Raw genomic sequence first — 22,636 nt, forward strand, 5'->3', positions numbered from 1 at the left:
CTCTCTATTCCCCTTTTCTCTTCCCTTGTCTCTCCCCCCCCCCCCCCTCTCTCAGAGACACTTCCACAGGAACACGCGCGCCTTCCCTCCAGCCAACTTTGCCCTCCCTCCGACCAATCCCAAGGCGCAGAGCCACAGGCACCGCACGGGTCCGGACTCGCGCGCCTTGACCGGCTGCCTTGAGCCGGGTTTGGAGGGCTTTGGAGGGGCGGGCGCGAGGGGAGAGGCTTCTTTCCTCGGGGAGGCTGTTGCTTCGCCTCCCCAGTCAACCCCGCCTCCTCCTCCTCCTCCTCCCCCTTGCCGTCCTTCCCTCTCTCTCTCTCTCAGTCTCTCCCTCTCGCCTCACTTGCACTTCCCCGTCCGCCCTCCTCCTCCGCCGCCGCCGCTGCTGCTGGAGGTGTTGTCGGTGGTGTTGAAGCGTGCGAGGGGCCCCGGGCGGCTTGGATGGGCCCCTGCGCGGCGCTCCCCGCTCCGCCCGTGTCTCCAAGCGCCGGGCCCCGAAGAGGAAGAGCCCCGCGAGCGAGCGAGCGAGCCAGGCGGCATGGAGGCGGGGCAGGGCCACGGGGCGCCGCGGGTGGGCTCGCTCTCCCCGGGCCAGCTGAGGGGCCAAGGTAAGACGGAACCCTCCTCTCGCCACTCGGGAGTGGATGCCACGGATTGCACGCCTTGCTCTTCAGGGGCGTCTGGACTGAAGCTTGGGTGCAGCCCGACCCCGCTTGAACTGCCCGGCTTCCTTTGGTAGAGGATAAGGCTGAAGACCCTGTCCGAGCACAACTCCCGCGATTTATTTATTTATCTGCCTCAGTCCTACAGTGTAGATGCGAGGGAAGACTTCTCTAGAGCGTGACCACGAGCCTGTGGCTGCCTCTCTAAATGTAGCATTCAGTCAGACACTGCTTGAACTGCCCTGGCTCAATGCTATGGAGGATCCCCGAGCATGTGGGTACTTCTCTGAGGAGCCAGCACTGAAACCTGAACATCTTGTGAAACTCCGACTCCTAGGGTTCCATAGCATTGAGCCGTGGCAATCCAAGGAGTTGGGAATGCAATTGCCCCCTGGGCCGCCTTCTCTCTCTGTAGCCCCAAACAAGGGTCATCTGTACACTGGAGGACGAATGGAGTTTGTCACCACTTTAGTGTCAAAGTGTTCTTGGATCTATGTATCCATAGATCACTGGGATGTTGTGAGTTTTTCAGGGGTGTATGACCATGTTCCAGAAGCATTCTCTCCTGACGTTTCACTTGCATCTATGGCAGGCATCCTCAGAGGTTGTGAGGTCTGTTGGAAAATAGGCAAGTGGGGTTTATATATCTGTGGAATGTCCAGGGTGAGAGAAAGAGCTGGTAGCCAGTAAGAAGTCAGACCTTGAAGCTGCAAGACCATTCAAGGTGGCCAATTGCAAGTGGGTATCCTAAGGAGGAAAGTTCTGAGAGTGCCTTGGACTGCGAGAAGATCCAACCAGTCCATCCTCCAGGAAATCAAGCCGGACTGCTCACTGGAGGGAAGGATACTAGAGACAAAGTTGAAGTACTTTGGCCACATCATGAGGAGACAGCAAAGCCTAGAGAAGACAATTATGGTGGGGAAAGTGGAAGGCAAAAGGAAGAGGGGCCGACCAAGGGCAAGATGGATGGATGGCATCCTTGAAGTGACTGGACTGACCTTGAGGGAGCTGGGGGTGGTGACGGCCGACAGGGAGCTCTGGCATGGGCTGGTCCATGAGGTCACGAAGAGTCAGAGACGACTGAATGAATGAACAACAACAACATCCTAATCCTCCAATGCTATTCTATGTTATGCTTATGGCCCAAGCATACAATAGAATAGCACTGGATGACCAAGAGAAGCTCATAAATGGAAGCATTTGTGGGCCTCTCTCAATCCTTCTGTGCTTTTATTTGGTATGCTTCTGACTCAAGTTTAGGGTTTCCAAATATGTCATTTCAGGTAACCACAAGGTGTCCATGTCTTTTCAGCTTCAAGGTCTGGCTTCAAGTATTAATACTGGCCACCAGTATTTAAAAACTCCGAAAATCCTAACAGTAAATAAAGAACAAGACTCAAAAATGGGAATTTCAGACAAGAAACAATCAAAGGATTACCCCAGGCAGGAAGCAGCCAGACCTTGAAGTTGCAAGGCCATTCAATGCTAATCAAGGTGGCCAATTGCAACATTCACACTTGCCTCGAACAGACAAGAGTTCTTTCTCTCACCCTGGACATTCCACAGATATATAAACCCAACTTGCCTAGTGTCCAACAGTCTCACAACCTCTGAGGATGCTTGCCATAGATTCAGGCGAAACGTCAGGAGAGAATGCTTCTGGAACATGGCCATACAGTCCGGAAAACTCACAACGACCCTGTTTATTGGATCCTGGCTGTTGTTGGGGTTTGGACAGGTCTTGAGTGCGGATGTCGCACCTCATTCCGACTCCCAGGATTCCGGAGCATGGAGCCAGGGCAGTTCAAGTGGAATCGATCCGCATTCTTTCTCTCTCTGTGTTGACATTCTTCCCAGTGAGAAGGCATTGATCTCTGTCTTCCCTCCAGTAATAGACGGGGTGAGTGGGGAGAAGGAAGACGCACCCCCAAATACCAAGGCGGGGACTTGTGGTGGCCAAAAAGACCGGGAGAATGCGTGTAGCATGACACCACGCATGACACCACGAAGTGCCCTGGCTGCATGGTGTGGCATCCTAGGAGTTGTAGTTTGGCGAGGCACCAGCACGGGAAGCTTATAAAACGTCCTGCCATGATTCCCTAGCCCAGAGGCATGGCAGGGAAAGGGATGTCAACCTGCCTTAGTTCTACACAGCGTGGATGCACCCCAGGTGGGTCTAATCCTTTTTTAACGCGCACTCGTCCTTTCTTGTTCGGGAGCTTGCCCAGACGAGTGCCTGGCACAAGGGGGGGGGGGGAGTTCGCCAAACGTGGCTGGGAAGAAAGGAAGAGAGCATCGGGGGGGGGGTGCTGAGTGCCTATGGATCAGGGAAGCACTCTGTGCGTGCCTCGAGGCACTGGGGCCACTTGCCGCTGACTTAGGGTCGGACCAAGAGGGTGTGGGGGAGCCGGTTCGAGGCCATGAACTCTGGCTCCAGTTCAGAGGGCTTCCGTGTTGCACGCATGTTCTGGGGGTGGAGGGCGGGAGGAGCGCCCTGGGCAAGCCTGCCAGCCTTGGGCATTTCTTTTGTGTTGGCTTTTGAACCGGTGTGTTGAAGGTGGTTTCATGGGGTGTTGCGGGAGGAGAGGCTAGTCCAGTCAAGTCAGGTTTATTTATACACTCCTTTTCTGCAAGGGCTGCACTTGCACTCTTGTTAACAGCAGATAAAAATGGCAAGAGTCAAGGAGCACTGTTGGAGTTTCATTTCCTAGGCGGGGATAATCTGCCCAACATTGGCAACACTCTTGAAAGAATATGCAGGAAAGCAGAAGTGTGTAGTTTGTTGTTTTCCTCCTCTTGTTGAGCAGCATTCAGGCTTAATAATAATAATAATAATAATAATAATAATAATAATAATGGGTTGTTGTAGGTTTTTTTGGGCTATATGGCCATGTTCTAGAGGCATTCTCTCCTGACGTTTCGCCTGCATCTATGGCAAGCATCCTCAGAGGTAGTGAGGATGCTTGCCATAAATGCAGGCGAAACGTCAGGAGAGAATGCCTCTAGAACATGGCCATATAGCCCGAAAAAACCTACAACAACCCAGTGATTCTGGCCATGAAAGCCTTTGACAATAATAATAATAATAATAACAAGAAGAAGAAGAAGAAGAAGAAGTGTTCGACTTGTGATTTTGTGATACGAAATCCAGCATATAGATCTTGTTTGCTGTGCTTTTGTGTTAATAGTAATAATAATACTAATAATAATAATAATAATTTGAAACACAACAGCAAACAACTGGCTGTTGTATGCTGGCTGTTGTATTGGTTCACAGGTTGGACACTTCCCAGGTGTATTATTATTATTGGGCCTGAATTATTATATTTTATTATTATTATTATTATTATTATTATATTTTTCATTATTATTATTATGAGACGAGTCCACAGCAGACAAGATCACTCTGCTGGCTGTTGTATTGGATCACATGTCCGACACTTCCCAAGTGTCTAGGACTGTGTGATGTATCAGCGAATAATGCAGATCCCAGTAAGGTGGCCTTTTGCAGCTGGTAGATGGTAATTTTGTCAGTGCTGATTGTGTTTAAGTGCAGGCCAAGGTCTATAGGCACTGCACCCAGTGTGCTGATTACCACTGGGACTACCTTTACTGGCTTGTGCCAGAGTTTTTGCAGTTCGATCTTGAAATCCTCATATCATATCAGCTTTTCCAGTTGTTTCTCTTCAGTCCTTCTGTCACCTGGAATTGCAACATCGACAATCCATTATTATTATTATTATTATTATTATTATTATTATTTGAAACACAACAAGATTAGTATACAGCAAACAAGATAACTATGCTGGCTGTTGTATTGGATCACACATTGGACACTTCCCAAGTGTATTATTAATATTATTAGGCCTGAATTATTATTATTATTATTATTATTATTATTAAACTTTATTTATACCCCGCCACCATCTCTCCAATGAGGACTCGGAGCAGCTTACATGAGGCCAAGCCCAAATAACAATTACAATAAAGAAAAACCAAAACACAAACCAAAAATGCAAACAATAAACAATAACATAGTTACATAAAACATATGAATACATAACAATGTGAAAAATTGCAGTAAACACCAGCACAGTGCTGACAAAATTACCATCTATTATCTGCAAAAGGCCACCCTACTCAGATCTACACGCACTATTCACCAGTACATCACACAGTCCTAGACACTTGGGAAGTGTACGATGTGTGATCGAATACAAAAACCAGCATAATGATCTTGTTTACTGTGTACAAATCTTGTTATGTATCTAATAATAATAATAATAATAATAATAAACGTTACCCACCTTTTTTCAAGGTGGGTTACAACACAGTTACAATATATAGGTAAAAGCAAGACCATTAAAACATATATGTTAAAATACAGGCGATTCAACACATTAAAACCACTTTTTCATTTTCTTCCTCTCCTACACTTTCTTGTCGCCTTATCTTTGACTTATTGCTGCCTCCTAATCGGATTGTGGTGGAGGCTCCTTCTTTGGAGGTTTTTAAACAGAGGCTGGATGGCCATCTGTCAGGGGTGCTTTGAATGTGATTTTCCTGCTTCTTGGCAGGGAGATGGACTGGATGGCCCACGAGGTCTCTTCCAACTCTATGATTCCATGATTCTTATATCCAGCTACCTGCTTTCCCAATAACCAGGTGGATAAGATTTTAAAAAGCACTTTTTCATGGGGAAATAGCAGGGAGGAAGGTTTTCAGACCAATTTCTGAAAATGTCCCCTCAGCCTGTGTAATTTAATGTCATAGTTTAATATGCTGCATAATATCTCCACCTCCCAAAAAAAAAAAAATGGTCCAAAGAAGATGAACTCAAATTTCTTGATTAGGATAATTCTACGCATTATTAATTTGAGGTAATTGCTGCCAGAGTATGCGTCAGTGGCTTCCATCTCAGATTATTCTGAATTAGACTAATCCATCATTTTAAAATCTGTTAATATCTATGAGTACGGCTATTTTTGACCTCTGGATTCAGAGAGTGTCATGTTTCTGAATCCTGGTTGCTGATGTATGATGTACAAGAGAGAAATAATACCTCTCCTATCTGTTTATCATCATTGGTTTGATCTAATAAAGATGCTTTTCCATCCTAAAGAATATTAATATCACAGTTTAGGATGAGCTGGGGTTTATATTTAAGTAAATCGAAACCTTTACATTGAAAGTATATTTATTGGAGTGCTTGTAAATGTCTTAAAACATGGTAACATTGTCATCACATGCTTCTTTTCTTTTTCAGTCTTTTATTTTCCTTCAAAACATAGGCACTGAAAACCAAACCTACTAAATTTAGCAGTATATTTAATGTACATCTTGGAATGGTCACCTTGGCGGAGTGAACTATACCTTTAAAAGTGCCCAGGTTCACTCATGTCACCTCCAATCCACGAGGCCACAAATTCATTTTACAAAACATACCATTCTTAGACATGGAAATATTTCTGCAGGATAAAGATAGCAGGCTGTATTAAAGAGGCAGTTCTAATCCATATATATCACTTGAAGTTTTTACACTATTTTTTTGTAAAGTAAAGGTTGCCGTCTCCTTTCAGGTTTAATAAATTGAGAACATCTTCTCTCTCCAGTCTTTTCTATTTTCCATCACTTGACTTTCAAACCCCATTCAGACTTTGCTGCCACTTCCTTATGATAGCAAACCAAACTGGGAGGTGAAATATCCAAAGTGCAAGAAGAGCTGGCTGGGGAAGTGAATCTTCCTGGTTCCTTGAAGTTGTTTCACATGGCTTAGTGTCAAACCCTGCAGGTTAAGCTTATAATTTTCCATCTGCCTACCTGATGTGTAAGATTCCAGCTGGGGACGCAGATTGCTTTGACAAAAATAAGATTCCTATTTGACTGGCTTGAAAGATTAATAGAAATGACTAATGCCCTTTGCGAAATTAGATTGTATTGTCAGTATGTTTACGTGCATGTGTGAAAGAGAGACAAGGAAGAGTTGATCAAAGATGCATAAAATGGTCCTCCTTCCCATTATGGGATCAGAAATAATAGCAGTGGAAGACATTTACCAAAGACTCCAGAACATGTCTGATTCTGAAAGTTAAGCAAAGCCATCCCATGGTGCGGAAGGCTATATTTTAGACGTGGCAAATCACCTCTGAAGTTGAAATTGAAGGCACACACACACATAAAAGTAGCTGCAGTATTTATTGATTTCAGCCTAGTTTTTGTTGTTGCCTAGAGGCATGAGCCAGTCATCAGCCAGCCCACTTCTTGGCTGACATACCGCAACAGCCTGGATGCTGGTGACAAACTGGCATGGTGGGTGGTGGCATAATACAGGGGCCATCCAGGTTTGATTGTATAGGTCCTTTCTGCAGCTTTGGAATGAGGCAGGCATGCAAGTCCAAGCCCATGCAGATGCCTAGAGGTACCACTCTCAAGATCCCTTGTGGTGATGTTCTACCACCAATCATTGGGGAAACAGATCAAATATCGTCTGATGGCTTACAATGATGCTGTTATAAGTAAACAATACAATACTCCTTATCTGCCCTTACCTGATAGCCACAGTTTCATTTACTGATGCTCCAAAAAGAAATTTCAGAAGTGTTTGTGAGCATCCTAATCCTCCAATCCTATTCTATGTTATGTTTATGGCCCAAGCATACCATAGAAGAGCACTGGATGACCAAGAGAAGTTCATAAATGGAAGCAATTGTGGGCATTTCTCAATTCTTCTGTGCTATTATTTGGTATGCTTCTGACGCAAGTGTAGGGTTTCCAAATGTGTCATTTCAGGTAACCACAAGGTGTCCATGTCCTGGACCATATTCCACTACAGTGGGGGGGGGGGGGGTGGCATCACCATGTATATGGAATACAGGCCACCCACTACACAAATTCCTAAGGGAAGTCAGGAGAGATCCAGGTCACATTGTGTGCCCATTGGAAGACCAAAAAGTAGGCTAGAGAGCAGACTAAACTTTTATGGCAACTGGGCCTTGATTCCTCCTAATTGAGGCAACTGGCAGACCCAAGAGGAGCACACTTTATGTGGGTAGTGTGACACCACCTTGTGACATGATGCCAGGAAACAGGAGGCTGAGATGCCTTCGTCTTCACCCTCGGTGATGATGCAAAGGGTGGTGTTGCAAGTTGTACATAAAGTCCTGTTTCCACAATAGTAAAAATGAAAAAAATGAAGCCATATTTGGTATAATCTACAAGAACTTTCAGTTTTCTTGAAAGTAAAATCATAGTAGATTTCTTGTTTAATCACCATTGGGGGAAAAATGGTTGTGTGGACATGCTGTAAATGATAAGATTAAATGAAAGCTAGGCCTTTATTCTGTCTTTTCTGGTTTTTATTGTTTTAGTTGAGCTCCTTCTTTGTTTTTCCAGAGACACTTGCTGATACCTCTAGATCCATGTAAGCAACTTTTTGGGAGTAACCATGACTGAAGTCCTTCTGTCTGCTGTCCTGAACATGACTGAAACTCACCCGCTGGCTAGCAATGTCTCCAATGTCACCAACAAATGTTCACTGACCAAAACTGGCTTTCAGTTCTATTACCTGCCTGCTGTCTACATTGTAGTCTTCATCACTGGATTCCTGGGCAACAGTGTGGCAATTTGGATGTTTATCTTTCACATGAGGCCCTGGAGTGGCATATCTGTTTACATGTTCAATCTGGCACTAGCTGACTTCTTGTATGTCCTGACTCTTCCTGTGCTCATCTTCTACTACTTCAATCAAACCGACTGGATCTTTGGAGACTTCATGTGTAAGCTGCAGAGGTTCATTTTTCACGTCAATCTGTATGGAAGCATTTTGTTCCTCACTTGCATCAGTGTGCACAGATACACAGGTGTTGTGTATCCCTTGAAATCCTTGGGGAGGCTGAAAAAAAAGAACGCAGTATATATCAGTGCCCTGGTCTGGGGAGTTGTGGTTGTTGCCATTTCACCCATCTTCTTCTATTCTGGGACTGAGGTAAGGAAAATCAAAACCATGGCTTGCTATGATACAACGGTAGATAACTATCTGAGAAGCTACTTCATTTACAGCATGTGCACCACAGTCTTTTTATTCTGCATCCCATTCATACTGATTCTTGGTTGCTATGGATTGATAGTAAAAGCACTGATTTACAAAGATCTAGACAATTCTCCACTTAGAAGAAAATCAATTTACTTGGTGATAATCGTGTTGGCAGTATTTGCTGTCTCTTATCTTCCTTTTCATGTGATGAAAAACTTGAATCTACGAGCTAGGCTGGACTTTCAGACTCCAGAAATGTGTGCCTTTAACAACAGGGTTTATGCCACTTACCAAGTAACTCGGGGTCTAGCGAGTCTCAACAGCTGTGTGGATCCTATTCTGTATTTTTTGGCAGGCGATACATTTCGAAGAAGGCTCTCGAGAGCAACCAGAAAAGCTTCAAGACGAAGTGAGCTCAATGTGCAATCCAAAAGTGAGGATATGACTCTCAGTATTTTATCTGAGTGCAAACAGAATGGAGACACAAGCTTGTGAATTGTTATTAAAATTTTTTGCAAGCAAACGCTTTGCTCTGCTTTTCCTCATCTTCGCATATTGTTTTTAACCCATATAGCACCCTTGTTTCATGCATTTTCAAGAAGACGTAACAACTGGACAACATATGTTTGTGTATGTGTTTTTTTAAAAAACGTAAAAATTTTGAAACGCTCTGTGAGCCAAGGAAGAAAGTTAATGTACAGTTTAAGCAGAAACCGTATGGATGGCGTCTGAAACATTAATTTATCTGATAGACCAGTGATGCATAAAAACAGCTTAATTTCTAGTTTGAAATCTATGAAAAGTAAACCTTGCCCAATTTCTTGTTTCAAATCTCTCTTGTTTCTGCATTGTTTTGGCCAGAATGGGAGGGTCTATGGGGTACAGCCCCAATCAGGGATATTGTAGACCCCTCCTTGAAATTTCCAGTTTGAATTGGGAAAAAACAAAACTTTTTCATCCTCATCTTCATTATCAACAACAAAAAAGCATCTAGTCCTTTCATTTAAAGAGTTTTCAAGATGCTGGCAGTATTTTACCCATCCAATCAATAAGAAGTAAGCCTGCTCTAACTTTGGTACATATTAAAGTAGAATTTTCTTTAATGATTAAATAACGTGAAGCATATTAGATGACTTGAAATTTTTGTTTGGCATTGCCTTTGGGCACCTCTCTCCCTTACCCAATGTACTTGTGAGCTCTAACAGCTCTTCTCTTTTTCTCAAATTGATTTTTGTTTCTTGTCTTTTTCTCATTTTTGAAAGCCCATTGAAACAATGGCCAAGATACACTAATGTTTTTTTGGCAGTTATTTCATGTCTCCAGAAAGTTAACCTATTAGAGTGGGTGCTATCTACCCCCTTAAATATGAGTTTATATAGAGAGGCATTTAGCCATGTGGTGTTCTGAGGAAAAGGATGGGTTGAGTCACACTAAACTTGTGATCATATGGCTGTAATGAGCATCCATTGCTACATTCAGGATACTGTTTCCAGATAGTCTAATGAATCATGAGAAATCAGTACTTCCTAACTATATGGTGAACCCTCAGCCTGACATACACAAGTCTGCTCGGTAACACCTAAGACTGGCATATGGAAGCATCTGATGAAATTTTCCATGATCTCCATGTGCTTGAATGTTATTCCAATAGTCCCTTGTTGGTTCTTCTCACAGATTGCTCATTTATATGGTTTTAAGCCTCTTACTGCCCAAGTAGTAGTAGTACTGTCTGAGGTAATGGCAAAAGATGGATTTTTTAAAAAACAAAATAGTACTGTGCTATTTTCAAGGGATTCTGACTCTGTTTTTTTCTTTGAACATAGCTAAACAGAAAACATGTATCCTATATCTATATGCTTTGGCAGCAATTCCAGTTCCCAGTCAACTGTTTGATGTCCTGCTTAAGATCAGTTATCTAGTTTCTGGGCCATTGTAATTTTTTGAATTTGTAAAACCTCTCCGATTGGCAATACTTTGTGATTTTTCCCACCAAAAGAAGAGCATTTGATTTATTTTTAGACTTAATTTTGATTTCATTTTGTTGAATGCAGCACTTTGCATGACAATGGCTGTTTTCCAAGCAAATTGTTACTTCTCAAGTGGATCCCCCCTCCACCACCTCCTTCTCCCTCTCTGAGAAGAGGAAAAAGAAGCTGCTATTAATTTTCACTGTGGGAAAAATCATAAACATAAAAGATTCACATAAGAATAAGAAATGCCTTGTGAGATGAAACTGTCTTTTTCCTTCTTTTCATGTCAAGCATTTAGTGATTGATGGAATTATTGGTGAGGAGGATGTGCTCTTCTCAGAGGCGAAAGGCCTGGGGCAAGGACCTATTCTGCAAGTACAGGGAACTAGCAGTCAAGTTTTTAAACTGTGTGGAGACCTGAGTGACCTGTGTAGAACAGTCTTTCAATTTCCAAATGTGCAGAAAGTGGCAAGCTTGCCTGTCAGGAATGTACCAAAGAGGATAGAGCTAGGGAGCCGTCAAGCAGAAAAGATAGGGAAGGAGGATTGAACTCCCAAATAGGGCTCCCTTTGTGGCCACCTGTGCATAGAATATTTCAATTCTTCATGTTTGAATCTTCATTATCAGTCCATATCTGAGATCTTCAGGAAGTGACCTATGAGCATTTTTGGCAGACTGATAATAATCACCACAAACGAGAGCTTTTTGCAGTGTCGAATGCCTGGAACTTTCTCCTTGGGGAGGGCTTCCCTTAAACCTTCCTAGGCTCTCAGATGTCTATGTGACTGGTTTTCTAAAGTTCAAATTAGTTTTATCTTTTAAAACTCACTCTTGATTGTAATCCGCTCTTTGCTTTTTGTTTGTTGTTCTGGAGTGGTATTTAGACTTTACTGTGTTGTTGCATATTGTTGTCATCTGCCCTGACCACTTGATGTGGAAAGGTGAAAGGTATATTCAAAAAGTAAACAAAATAGATCAGATTCCTACATGTAAAAATCTAAATTATATAAGATCAAATTGCACTGTAGACTTCCCACTGTTTGTGTTTGGTTGTGTGATGGAGAATCAGGCATGCAGTTTGGTTGCATGTATACAATTCAGTATACATGCAACCAAACTGTTTAGAAGTCATTTCACACAGAGAGTGTCAGAGTGGGAAAAAAATCAGCCAGATGGATCAGAGATGCATAATTTTGGATAAGGAAAAGATAGGAAGAGTTTAATTTGAATTTGGCCAGAATAATGTAAGCTACCGACTGCACTGACTGCACAAGCATATTGTTCTAGAATTTTTTTTTAAACTGGACTAAAAAGAAAACCTTGCTTACTTCACTTAATATTCCAAAGCATATCTGAAAAAGATGTTCTAGAAAGCTGTGCTTCAAATCATTATACATTCCTTGTATACAAAATGAAGAGGATACATAATCCTTTCAATGGCTTTAGGAAATCCTTACAAAAGCCCATGCTTTACTGGAGGGATAAAAATAAACTGTTTACATCTTGCTTATTAATTTCCAAGGGCTGAATATGAGTGGAAAGAGAATAGTTCTGAATATCTCTTGGCAAAACTGCAAATCAGCTTAAAATTCATAAATGAAAAATGTATTGAACCTGCAGAATATATTTAACTTTTTAATGGGATGAGGCAATGACCAGTGAACTGTGCTATATTATGTATTCATAATGCTTCCTGATCCTACATGTAACTATGAATTGGATAGTATTGTGCGACGGCGGTTTCCAGGCCCTCTTTAATGCTCTGTAAAACTGAGCATCTTAATTTTCACAAAATGTATTGGAAGCACCTTCTCCACTTACTATAACTATTGAGGACATCAGATTCAGCAGATCCAGTGAATCTTACTTCTGAATAAGTAGGCATAGGATTATACATGAAATGCTGCCGTTCAGACATTTTTTTAACCCATATGACAAGCACACAAGGCCATTGCGCAAAATATTCTTTTACTTGCAGTTTTAGGAAAATGGAAAAAGTCAAGAAAATTTAGATCCTAGATTAGAAAGGAACATTCCTCTCATAAATGAACCCCTCATGATTTACCATTTATGCTAAGACTCTGTGAGAATGCCAGAGGTATGAAACAGTCTTCCCGTACCACTAAACACTTCTCTGAAACCAAATTTAACTGAGACATGCCTTACTGAGCACAGCAACTGAATTAAGGGCAGAATGGTGGAATTGATTTTCTTAACCTTTTCATCTAGGATAACTTTCTTTTCCTACATGCTCACATTCAGCCAACTTACACATACTTCCATATCTTCTATTTTCCTTCATGCTCCATGTAATTAATTTTCATCAGGGTGTAACCACCTTTAAAGTAGGTTATAATCTGATAATAATTTCCTACCACAAACTCCCATCAAACTCTATATGCTTGTTAAGCCCTCTTATTCCCAACTGAAGATGCTTCCTTAATAAACTTGAGTCCTGATCCAACAAGAATGATTCTCAAACAGAAGCAATTTCCCATTTCTGTATTTCATTTATTTATCGAATTTATACCCCACCTGTCTCCTAGGATGGGATCCAAGGCAGTGTGGGTGTTCTTTTAAATTAGCTTGTCCATGAGCCACATATGTTGTGCGGATGTTTCCAAGGTGCTTAATTGTAACATTCAGGTACTCCCTCCATCCATAATACTAATTACCAGTTTAGGGAACTGAATCTTGGCCCTCCTTTTTTGTAAGCCATTAGAATTAAACCATTGAATCCAGTGTCTGCAGAGAAATAATGCTCATCAGTGTAATGTGGCAGCTGATGATCTTTCTATCAAGGACATTATCCTTAAAATTCTTGAGTTTGTATCAGAAGTCTCCAAACTGCAGTCTTCCATGTGTTTTGGACTTCAACTCTCTAAAGCAGTGGTTCTCAACCTGTGGGTCCCTAGGTGTTTTGGCCTACAACTCCCAGAAATCTTGGCCAGTTTACCAGCTGTTAGGATTTCTGGGAGTTGAAGGCCAAAACATCTGGGGACCCACAGATTGAGAACCACTGCTCTAAAGCCTCAGATGCTTTGACCAATGAAATCCAAAACACCTGGAAGACCAGAGTTTGAGAAGCACCAGTCTACACTGTGTCGTGATAACAAAGCTCAGTCTTATATGTGTTTTATCATACAGAACTCTCTGAGAAAGGTATTGTTTTCCTGGTGAAAGTATGATAGCTGGGATCCAGTGCTGGTAGTGCTACTCTGGTTGTGTAACACAGCTGTGAATTAGAGAAGAGAACAGTGCATGAGGCACAGTACCACATGCACAAGAGAGTGGATTCTGCAACAGAGTCGACAAGGTAGTTCGGTAGAAAGGTGGAGGGGTAACAGGCAAGCATAGTGATGTAGGCTATCTGGAGATCCTGTGTAAACACATTCAAAAATGTAGTTGGATTGGAAGGAAGGATAAAAAGGGAGAAATGCAAGCAGTGGTGAAAAAATAATCTAATCCAGTTACTGTTACATTACTTCACTGTTATCCTGTCCCACCTGTGTTACGTTACTTCACTGGTATCCTCCTGCAGCTGCATCTCTTACTTGATGTACTGTCTCACTACCAGCACTGGGTCCCAGCTATCATACTTCTACCATTTTCCTTTTATAGTGTAAGTTAAAGAAGTCATCCTAGAAATATCTGCATGTGTTGTAGGCTTTTTCTATTGCCTTGATTTTGAAGAGCACCTTTCACCTGTGCCAAAATAGAATTTGATTTCTAAAATCCCAGTGAGTTTTAGAGAAGAGAGTCTTATACAATACAGGTCAACAACAACAAAAGCAAAATCTCTACTGTGCACATATGAATGCATCCTACATTTAACAGTTTGTCAAAGCTTCAGATATTACTAAGTGATTCTGCAGAAGTGGAATTTCTGTGTATGTGTGTGTGTGTGCACACATCAGAATAAAAACTTCACATTTTCTCCCTTGAAGAGGGAGAAAATACTTCAGATTCAATAGTGTTGATGTTTTCTTTTTAGATAGGCTTTAAAAATATATAAAAGTCACTTTCCATATTGGAAACAACTATCTCTCTCTCTCTCTCTCTCTCTCTCTCTCTCTCTCTCTCTCTCTCTCTATCTATCTATCTATCTCTCTATATTCCAAAATAGAAAGTGACTTTTTCCATATAGGTTAGGTTGAAAAAAATATGCTACTGGAAAAGGATGCATAATCACATCCACACCAAAAATTCAAAGCAGGATGAAAGGAGGTATTTGGTTCCTGTCTTCTTTGTCACCTTTTCATGTTACTAGTTTTAACTTGCAGCTTTAACTTTAATGAAGGTTATGTTTTTGGGTCAGGCTATGATTTAAGCTTACCCCAAAAAGGCAGAGGGAGGCCCTCTCAGTTCAAGTTATGCCTAACATATAATCACAGTCAGTTATAAGCATACAGCATTTAAATGATTTAATTTTTAATAAAATTTCATGGTCCATCTGACACTCTAATGGTAGGATTCCCTAGGCCTTCTCAGATGGAAGTTTGCCCTATTTCTTCCAAAATTCCAAAACTTCCTTTCCATAATACTATGTAACAATTATTTTTTAAAAAAATCTGTTCCTGGAAAAGTGTTATTCCCTGTTTAATTGTGTGGTACATACTCCGAAAGTAGTTCTTATACTCCAGAAAATTTATTTTTGTGGCTGCCGCAAAATATGTTGAATTGGTTGAGACTCTGTGAGATATTCATTGAAAAACTATAGCAAAATGTGCTGCAGGATGTCCCACAAAAGCCAAGTTTTTGCAGTTTAATAAACTTTTCCCATTTTTTTAAATTACAGAATCAATTTGGAAATGACATTTATAACCCAGGAACAAAAATTTTGTTGCATAGTGTCATATTTTGACTTTTAGCAATGCTTCTTAATAATCCAGCATGAGAATAAAAAGACATTCCACTGAAATGTTTGGATATTTGTTTAGATTTATATATTTATCTATGCATGTGTGGAACCCCAATCTTCTATCTGTTTTGGGTTCATTAGGATTATTTCTTAAACATGATCACACCTTCTTTCTTCTGCTCCTGCAATCCTATCTAAGATGTAAACATCCAGAGGTAATAATTAGCCCATCTTATTTAATTACTACCTTTACATTCTCCATTTACTTTATAAAGATGAGGATGGTTCTTCCCCCTATATTTTAAGCTCAAAAAACCCTGAGTGGTTGGTTAAACAGGGAAATAGTGCTTGCCGCAAGCTTTTCTGGTGAGCTTTGTAACTCAGAATAGAGTTGAACCTGAGTTTTTTCTAGTGCTGGCCTGACATTCTAACTTGTATACCTCACAATGTGACACTTCTGCATGCACTTTATTGATGAATGAGTCTTTTATATTTATGGTCAGTAACATAGAAGAAGATAAGAAAATACCCATTGGATGGGAAGTTAGCATAAAAATCATCAAATCTTAGCCAGAACATGATGTACTAGTGAACAAACAGCACTTTATGTATTGTGCCATCACCTTGAGAAGAGATCTGGCCAAGTAGTGACAAGTCTGGATATCATTGAGCAAAAGTATTGACAGCTTTTATTAGGCTACAAATTACTTGATTAGGCTACAAATTACCTGAAGAGCACAGATATAGGAAATAAAGTTGTGTATGCATATGCTCATACAGGTACACTTTTGATGGTCAGTGTTATCAGAACATATTTTAAGTCTGGTAAATGTTGTGTAGCTGAAATGCCCGCTATAGCCTCGGAAGAGCAATTGGGCAGAATGCCTTCACTAGGATCCCTTCACTGCTGCACAATGTCTTACCTTCTCCCTCAGGTCCAATGTGTACCACTGCCCAGAGGGAAAGGTAAGCAATTGCAGCTGCTCTTTTTCTTGCAGCTGTCACTGTTCATTTATCAGAAATGTCAGATGAGCAGGCGGAGGCAGTAGCAGCAAGGAAGGGAAACTGCAGAGTCGGAAGGCTCTGAAGTAAGGGTGGATGACATATGGCTCTCCAGATGGTGTTGGACTGCAATTCCCATCAGTCCTAGCCACCTAAGCCAATTGCAAGGATTGATGGGCACTGCAGTCAGACACCATTTGGAGAGCCACTTGGTTCACAGCCCTGTTCTATAGGGCTGTGGACCTGGAATATGAACCTTGGCAGGTGCCTACTTACATTACATAATGTTTCTCTCTAAGCCAACAATCTCAAAACAAAACTATAGAAACACCTGCATCAGGGTGAGGAAAGGTGGGCCTTTCTATAAGATGCACTAAAGAATCAATGCAAACAGTAATTTCCAAACTTGGTTCCCTAGATGCACTAGAACAATAAACAATATACAACAGACCTCAGACCATGGACATTTTAGAGATTTTTAGTTTAATAACACCTGGCAATCTTTGCTTCATAAAAATAAAGTGTATGAAGAAGCATTTTCCTAATTTTGTATAACATACATACTCATGCGTGTGTAATATTAATTGCCAATCTCCAGGCAATTGTAACTGTTCAAAGAGTTCAAGGAGCATTCACTGGAGAGCTAGAAGAGTTCACATACTACATTAGAGAGTTCTCAGTGCGTGCATGCCTACCTTCAAATCACTTGACATTTTATGGCATGAATTACATAGGGCTTTCTTAGACAAGGAGTACTCAGAAGTGATTTTGCCAATTCCTTCCTCTGAAATAGTATCCAATTGTTAAAATAACTTGCAAAGTTATTTTGGAATTATTGTGGTTCAGAAATGCCCTTAGCTGAAATATTTGATTTTGTAGACTCCATTCTGAGAAATCATTCTGTTTTCATCACTGCCGAAACATCAGTAAGAGATCAACATTCGTAAAATACAAATTGAACAATAATGGTAAATATGAACAAAATCCAAACATCTTAAGAATTCGTTGGGCATCCACAGTGCCCTGGGAGAGAGTAACACAAAAAAAGCTAGGTATGGCTGCAATGGTGCTTATTTGAGTTAGTCCAATAATTTATGATGCTCTCTTTCACATTTAAAAAGAATTAATTGGCATCAAAATCACAGTGAGAGAATACATGGTGCACTTCAACATTTGCAAATGTTGTGGGTGAGTGTGGTTTCCAACTGATAAAATAAATGAACTTTTAGATTTACTCTGAATATGTGTAGCATTGTACTTCTCAAGTTGCTAATCTCACAGATTTAACAATTAGATTAGAGTCCACAAATTGAAAAACAATTTCAGTACCAAAAACAATATTGTCACAGTTAACATCTAATTCTCAGGATTGGATTCAGGGTCTTCCTACTATCAGCAGAAGGGCTTTGTTTATGGAAGATGTCTCAATTTGGTGTTTTTAGGATTACCCAATCCCATCCTAATACAAAGGCAACTACATTCAGCAAATTGTCCTGATCTTCTCATGCATTTTTTTAGATGGTTGGAAGGACTGTCACAGGGAGAAGGGGGTGCAGAAGTTCATTTTTGTCAGCTTCGTTATACTCATGGACATGACCCATACTCTGGACATGACCCATAGTCTCGTACCATTGAACCAGACAAACTAGATTAACCTTTCTGCTCTGATTTAGATGAAACCCTCACTTCCTGTATTCAATAAGGAGTAATTCATTTCAGAATTGATATCTCAGATTTTAGTCTATGAGAAGATTGAGCAGCTATGTTAAATTTAAAATTGTAAGCAATGACATTTCAGATTTTGTTGTTTCAAATTCAGACATGTCACTTCTGGTTTGAAAGGGAGAATATTCAATTTATTTATTTTTGTCATTCCTTCTGATTCACTGAATATTGAGAATAATCTAATGAACTGTTTAGTTGTGAAGACTTAAAGGTTTCTTTACCATACTTAAAAGAGTTGGAAATACTATGTAATATTAGTTGGGATTAATGTTAATGTATCCCTTCACGTGATAGGTTGTAAAGAGGCATTTTCTCTGGAGAAGATATAGGAAAAGTTACTTTTTAAAATTCTGCAAATCCCCAAACTTCCCAGACAGCATGCTCTGCGTTATACTGGCTGGGTGACTGTAGTCTTCCAAATTGGATTTTTACAAGCTTTGCTGTAGAGGTGGTAGATGTTTATGTGATTTTGCTAGGTATAGCCAGCTCTCTCTATTGGATAGCTTTAGAAGTGCAGGACTCCCACCAAAATGAACAAAATACAAATACAAAACTATTTTTATCTGTGATAACACCTCTGTAGGAACCTCAAGGTTTTCCAGCACAACCCTATCATCAACATCTGGTGGAAGTTGCATTGAGATCCTAGAGCAGTGATGGGCAACCTTTTGAGCTTGGTGTGTCAAAATTTGCCAAAAACCTGAGCATAACTTAGGTAGGGTGTCAACTTCGAGAAAAACAAACAAGCATAATTTTGCAATATTTATAGTTTTAAAAAATGTATATTCCATGCTGAGTTATGGAGTGAACAATGCTCAAACGTACAGATATTAAATTTGTAGAGCATTTTACAAATTTAAGGATGGAATTAGATTGGCTCTTATAAGGTGTATTTCTCTGTATGCGGCTGCATGTGGCCGCGTGTCATCAAAAATAGCCATGCATGTCAGTGCTGACACGCGTGTCATAGGTTCACCTTCATGGTCCTAGAGAGACCATAGTAATCAGATCCACAAAAAGTTAAACCCACAAGTGTGGAGGGCTGATTGTAAAATTGATGTGAAAGGAATCTGATTCTGCAGGATTCCATTAGATCATATTGATTTCAATGTGGCAAAAGTCTTCAGTGCTGCTTTTTCTGACTATGGTGCCTTCTGCTGAATGCAGAAAGAAGACCTAAGATCCAGTCCCTGCTCAGTCACATGATGCTCCTGCCCTTTTCAAGCTTGTTGTATGGATGAAACTTCCAGAAAGTGATTGTAAAGTACATCACTTTCTCGAAGAATAATAGTTGCTGCTTAATGTCCCCTGAAGCAACAAAATACAAATTTAATCTACTGTCATTGGTTTTGTATCTTATTAGTGCCTTGAGTTTTGAACTAAATTCTGCCTTCCAGTATCTTGGTATGGAAATATTTTATCCTTTTATTCCAAATTGGAGAGCAAAGTATCTGAAACCTTATTTGTTTGTTTGCCCTTCCCTACTCTCAGAGATATAGAATATAGCTGTAGTAGTAGGAATCCTTGACTTTCACAGAACATCGCTGACCTTTTTGAGCTGGACTATGTCTGTTTTCAAATGGTTCCTAATACCTTTTCATTCAGAGCTTGTATATTGTGATATTAGAACTCAGCACACTGGATTGTTGGCCATACTTGGCTTATAACTCAAGTTTTAGGTCTCCATACTTTTATTTGGACAAAAACAGGGCAGATGATCAGGCTTGGACATCACAATAAACAAGTCAAAAGTGGTGGGTTTAGTGATTTGTAAGCCACTTTCACTTGTAGTAGGAGTGATTGGACAGCATGCACAAGCATGTTGCCTCATTCCTAATAAACTAGAATGTTAAAGAATCCCTACTCACTGAATGTGCCTAGTATCATCTTGTTTGTTACTCAGATTAGAAGCTGAAGTAAAGTGAAATTGCCCAGGGAAGTTGGGTTAGGTAGCAGTAAATATACTGTTGCTCAATCCTTAAGAACATGCTGCCTCTTGTACAAACTCATTTGGAGGAGTTTCCAATGTATATTTGGTAAAAGACGAACACAATTTAACTGTCCAAACAAAGGTGTATAGAAGACATTAACAAGCCCTCAGCTGCAACCCAGCTAAAATGTTGCATTCGTCTTACCCTTGCTGTGTTGAATTTTAACTCACTGTAATTATGTAATGAGAGGTTTTACATCTTAAATGACTTCCTTCTCATCATTGGTTTCAGAACTCACAGGCTGTTTGTTCCAGGAACGCCACCTGGACATTTTTTTTTAAAATTGCTTCTCAGATTGTATTTGTTAAGAGGAATAATATCTGGGTTGAATTCTTTTTTTATTTATCAGCATCATAATTCATCATTTCAAACTAATATGAAGGAATAAAAAGTGTGATCTATGTGCTAAATGTTTTGCAAATTTGGATTTTATAGTGTGTTTCGAGTGCAAATGTGAAAATGTTTTATTTTTCTACCATTCTGTAATATTGTTGAGTAACTCGAGATTTATTTGTGGATAACAGTGCCATTTGAGTTGATTTGCCTAAAGAGACAGTGTTACTTGATATTTAAGCTTCTCAGGTTCTGTTGTGGAATGAAATTAGTAGTTATTTAGGGAGTAAAAAACTAACTGTGCATAACTCTCATGAGTAAAAAAAGATTAACCATTTTTGTATAAAATGCTGTGTTGGTTGCATGCAGTTTTTTTTTTTTTTTGTATAAGGCATGCCATCTTGTAACTTTTTAGTGACAGTAAAACTGCACTGCTTCCACAGAGTTACTAGCATTGTACTGAGCTACTTAAAGAGTAAACAAGATCTTAATAAAGCGATGGAACACTGATTTAATGGTTGATGTATTCTTTGTCACTGTAAATTTTATATCCACTTATTTGTCTTGAGACAGAAATGTATGTATTACAATTTTTTGTTAGAAAATATGGAAGAAAAAAAATCCAAAGCTTTTGAACAGTACTGATTTGAAAGCCTTTATCTTGAGACAAGCGAATCAGTCACAAGGCAAGACTATCAATTATGTCATTTAACTCGGTTGCTACAGATCTGACCTATTTCTCTGTGGTGGGGGAAGGAAAAGGCTATCTATAGCAGACAACATTCTACATTTCAAGTTGTGTCTAGTATTGACTTTGCCTTGGCAGGTAGTGCTTCCTCTTAAACAAGTCAGGACATTTAATTTTCATTAATTCCCCCTACTTAGTGAAAAAGCTGCTTCGGATAGTTGGAAGCCATCTGGAACAGAATGGGATAGGGTTTGGAGGGCTGCAGCGTGTAGAGGGAATATGTGCAAATTGAACGTTCTAATTTAAGTGAGAAGCAATGATTTCTACTCAGCCAAAGCTGTGATCATCATGCTATCAATATTTCCCTGGGAAGAAGTTCCAGTGAAGTAATGTGCACATAATTATGGGATAATCCTGTAAAAAGGCTTGTAATTCTTGATAGAGGATGCTATACACATGGATGTACTATAGTACGACATAAGAAAAAATATATATGCAACTCAGTCCCTGCACTCTATACAATTGAATTTACACATTCAGAAACTGCAAGTACCCTTATATTAAAGTATTATTTTGTAGCATACATGAAAGAGAAGTGAACTCATTAGCATTTGTTTACTTGCTTTAATAGTTTAACGAGTAACAAAAACTAAAATTGTTGCTTTTGAAAACTGTTTTACATTGGAGATCTTGTTTTGCAATGAAAAAATAAATTCAGACATAATATTCAGAAATATTATTGAAAACTATGGTATAAATTGTAAATCCCAATGAGAGTAAATCCACTCAATCAATGGCATTTACTAACTGTCAGTTTACTGTTCTGCAATTGATTCTGTAGGGTTATTCTAAATGGACTAGCAATCGGATTTAAGTCCAAGCACAATTCACAAAAAGGTCCTTGGGAAAAGAAAAGAAAAGTAAAGTACAACTGACAGAATGGAAGGTACTATTTATTTTAAATAAAACTAAGGCTGGATTTACACCTACAAATTAACCAGTCATTACTTTGATCCCAGTGCTGTTGAAACACACAGTGTCCTTCATGTTCCAAAGTGAAAAAGTGCTTTTTAAAGGTTGTTGTTGTTCATTCGTTCAATCGTCTCCGACTCTTCGTGACCTCATGGACCAGCCTACGCCAGAGCTCCCTGTCGGCCGTTACCACCCCCAGCTCCCTCAAGGTCAGTCCAGTCACTTCAAGGATGCCATCCATCCATCTTGCCCTTGGTCGGCCCCTCTTCCTTTTGCCTTCCACTTTCCCCAGCATAATTGTCTTCTCTAGGCTTTCCTGTCTCCTCATGATGTGGCCAAAGTACTTCAACTTTGTCTCTAGTATCTTTCCCTCCAGTGAGCAGTCGGGCTTTATTTC

The 22,636-nt window shown here is 40.2% G+C and overlaps 1 protein-coding gene across 2 annotated transcripts; it reads left to right on the forward strand.

Annotated features, from left to right (window-relative positions):
- The first annotated feature begins 41 nt into the window (after positions 1-41).
- P2RY1 (purinergic receptor P2Y1) lies at positions 42-21,089 on the forward strand. 2 transcript variants are annotated; one of them, XM_060767682.2, is made up of 2 exons: positions 42-611; positions 8,058-21,089. In XM_060767682.2, exon 2 carries the CDS (start codon positions 8,110-8,112, stop codon positions 9,190-9,192), a length of 1,083 nt encoding a protein of 360 aa, XP_060623665.1. In that variant the 5' UTR covers positions 42-611; positions 8,058-8,109; the 3' UTR covers positions 9,193-21,089. The 2 variants fall into 2 exon arrangements, with proteins under 2 accessions (XP_060623665.1, XP_060623666.1); XM_060767683.2 differs by lacking the exon at positions 42-611 and adding an exon at positions 2,404-2,835.
- The last annotated feature ends 1,547 nt before the right edge of the window (positions 21,090-22,636 follow it).

This window comes from Anolis sagrei, chromosome 3 (assembly GCF_037176765.1).
Source record: "Anolis sagrei isolate rAnoSag1 chromosome 3, rAnoSag1.mat, whole genome shotgun sequence".
Classification (NCBI taxonomy): domain Eukaryota; kingdom Metazoa; phylum Chordata; class Lepidosauria; order Squamata; family Dactyloidae; genus Anolis; species Anolis sagrei.

Coding starts and splice junctions, on each gene's coding strand:
- P2RY1 (XM_060767682.2), top strand. CDS start 8,110: ATGACTGAAGTCCTTCTGTCTGCTGTCCTGAACATGACTGAAACTCAC.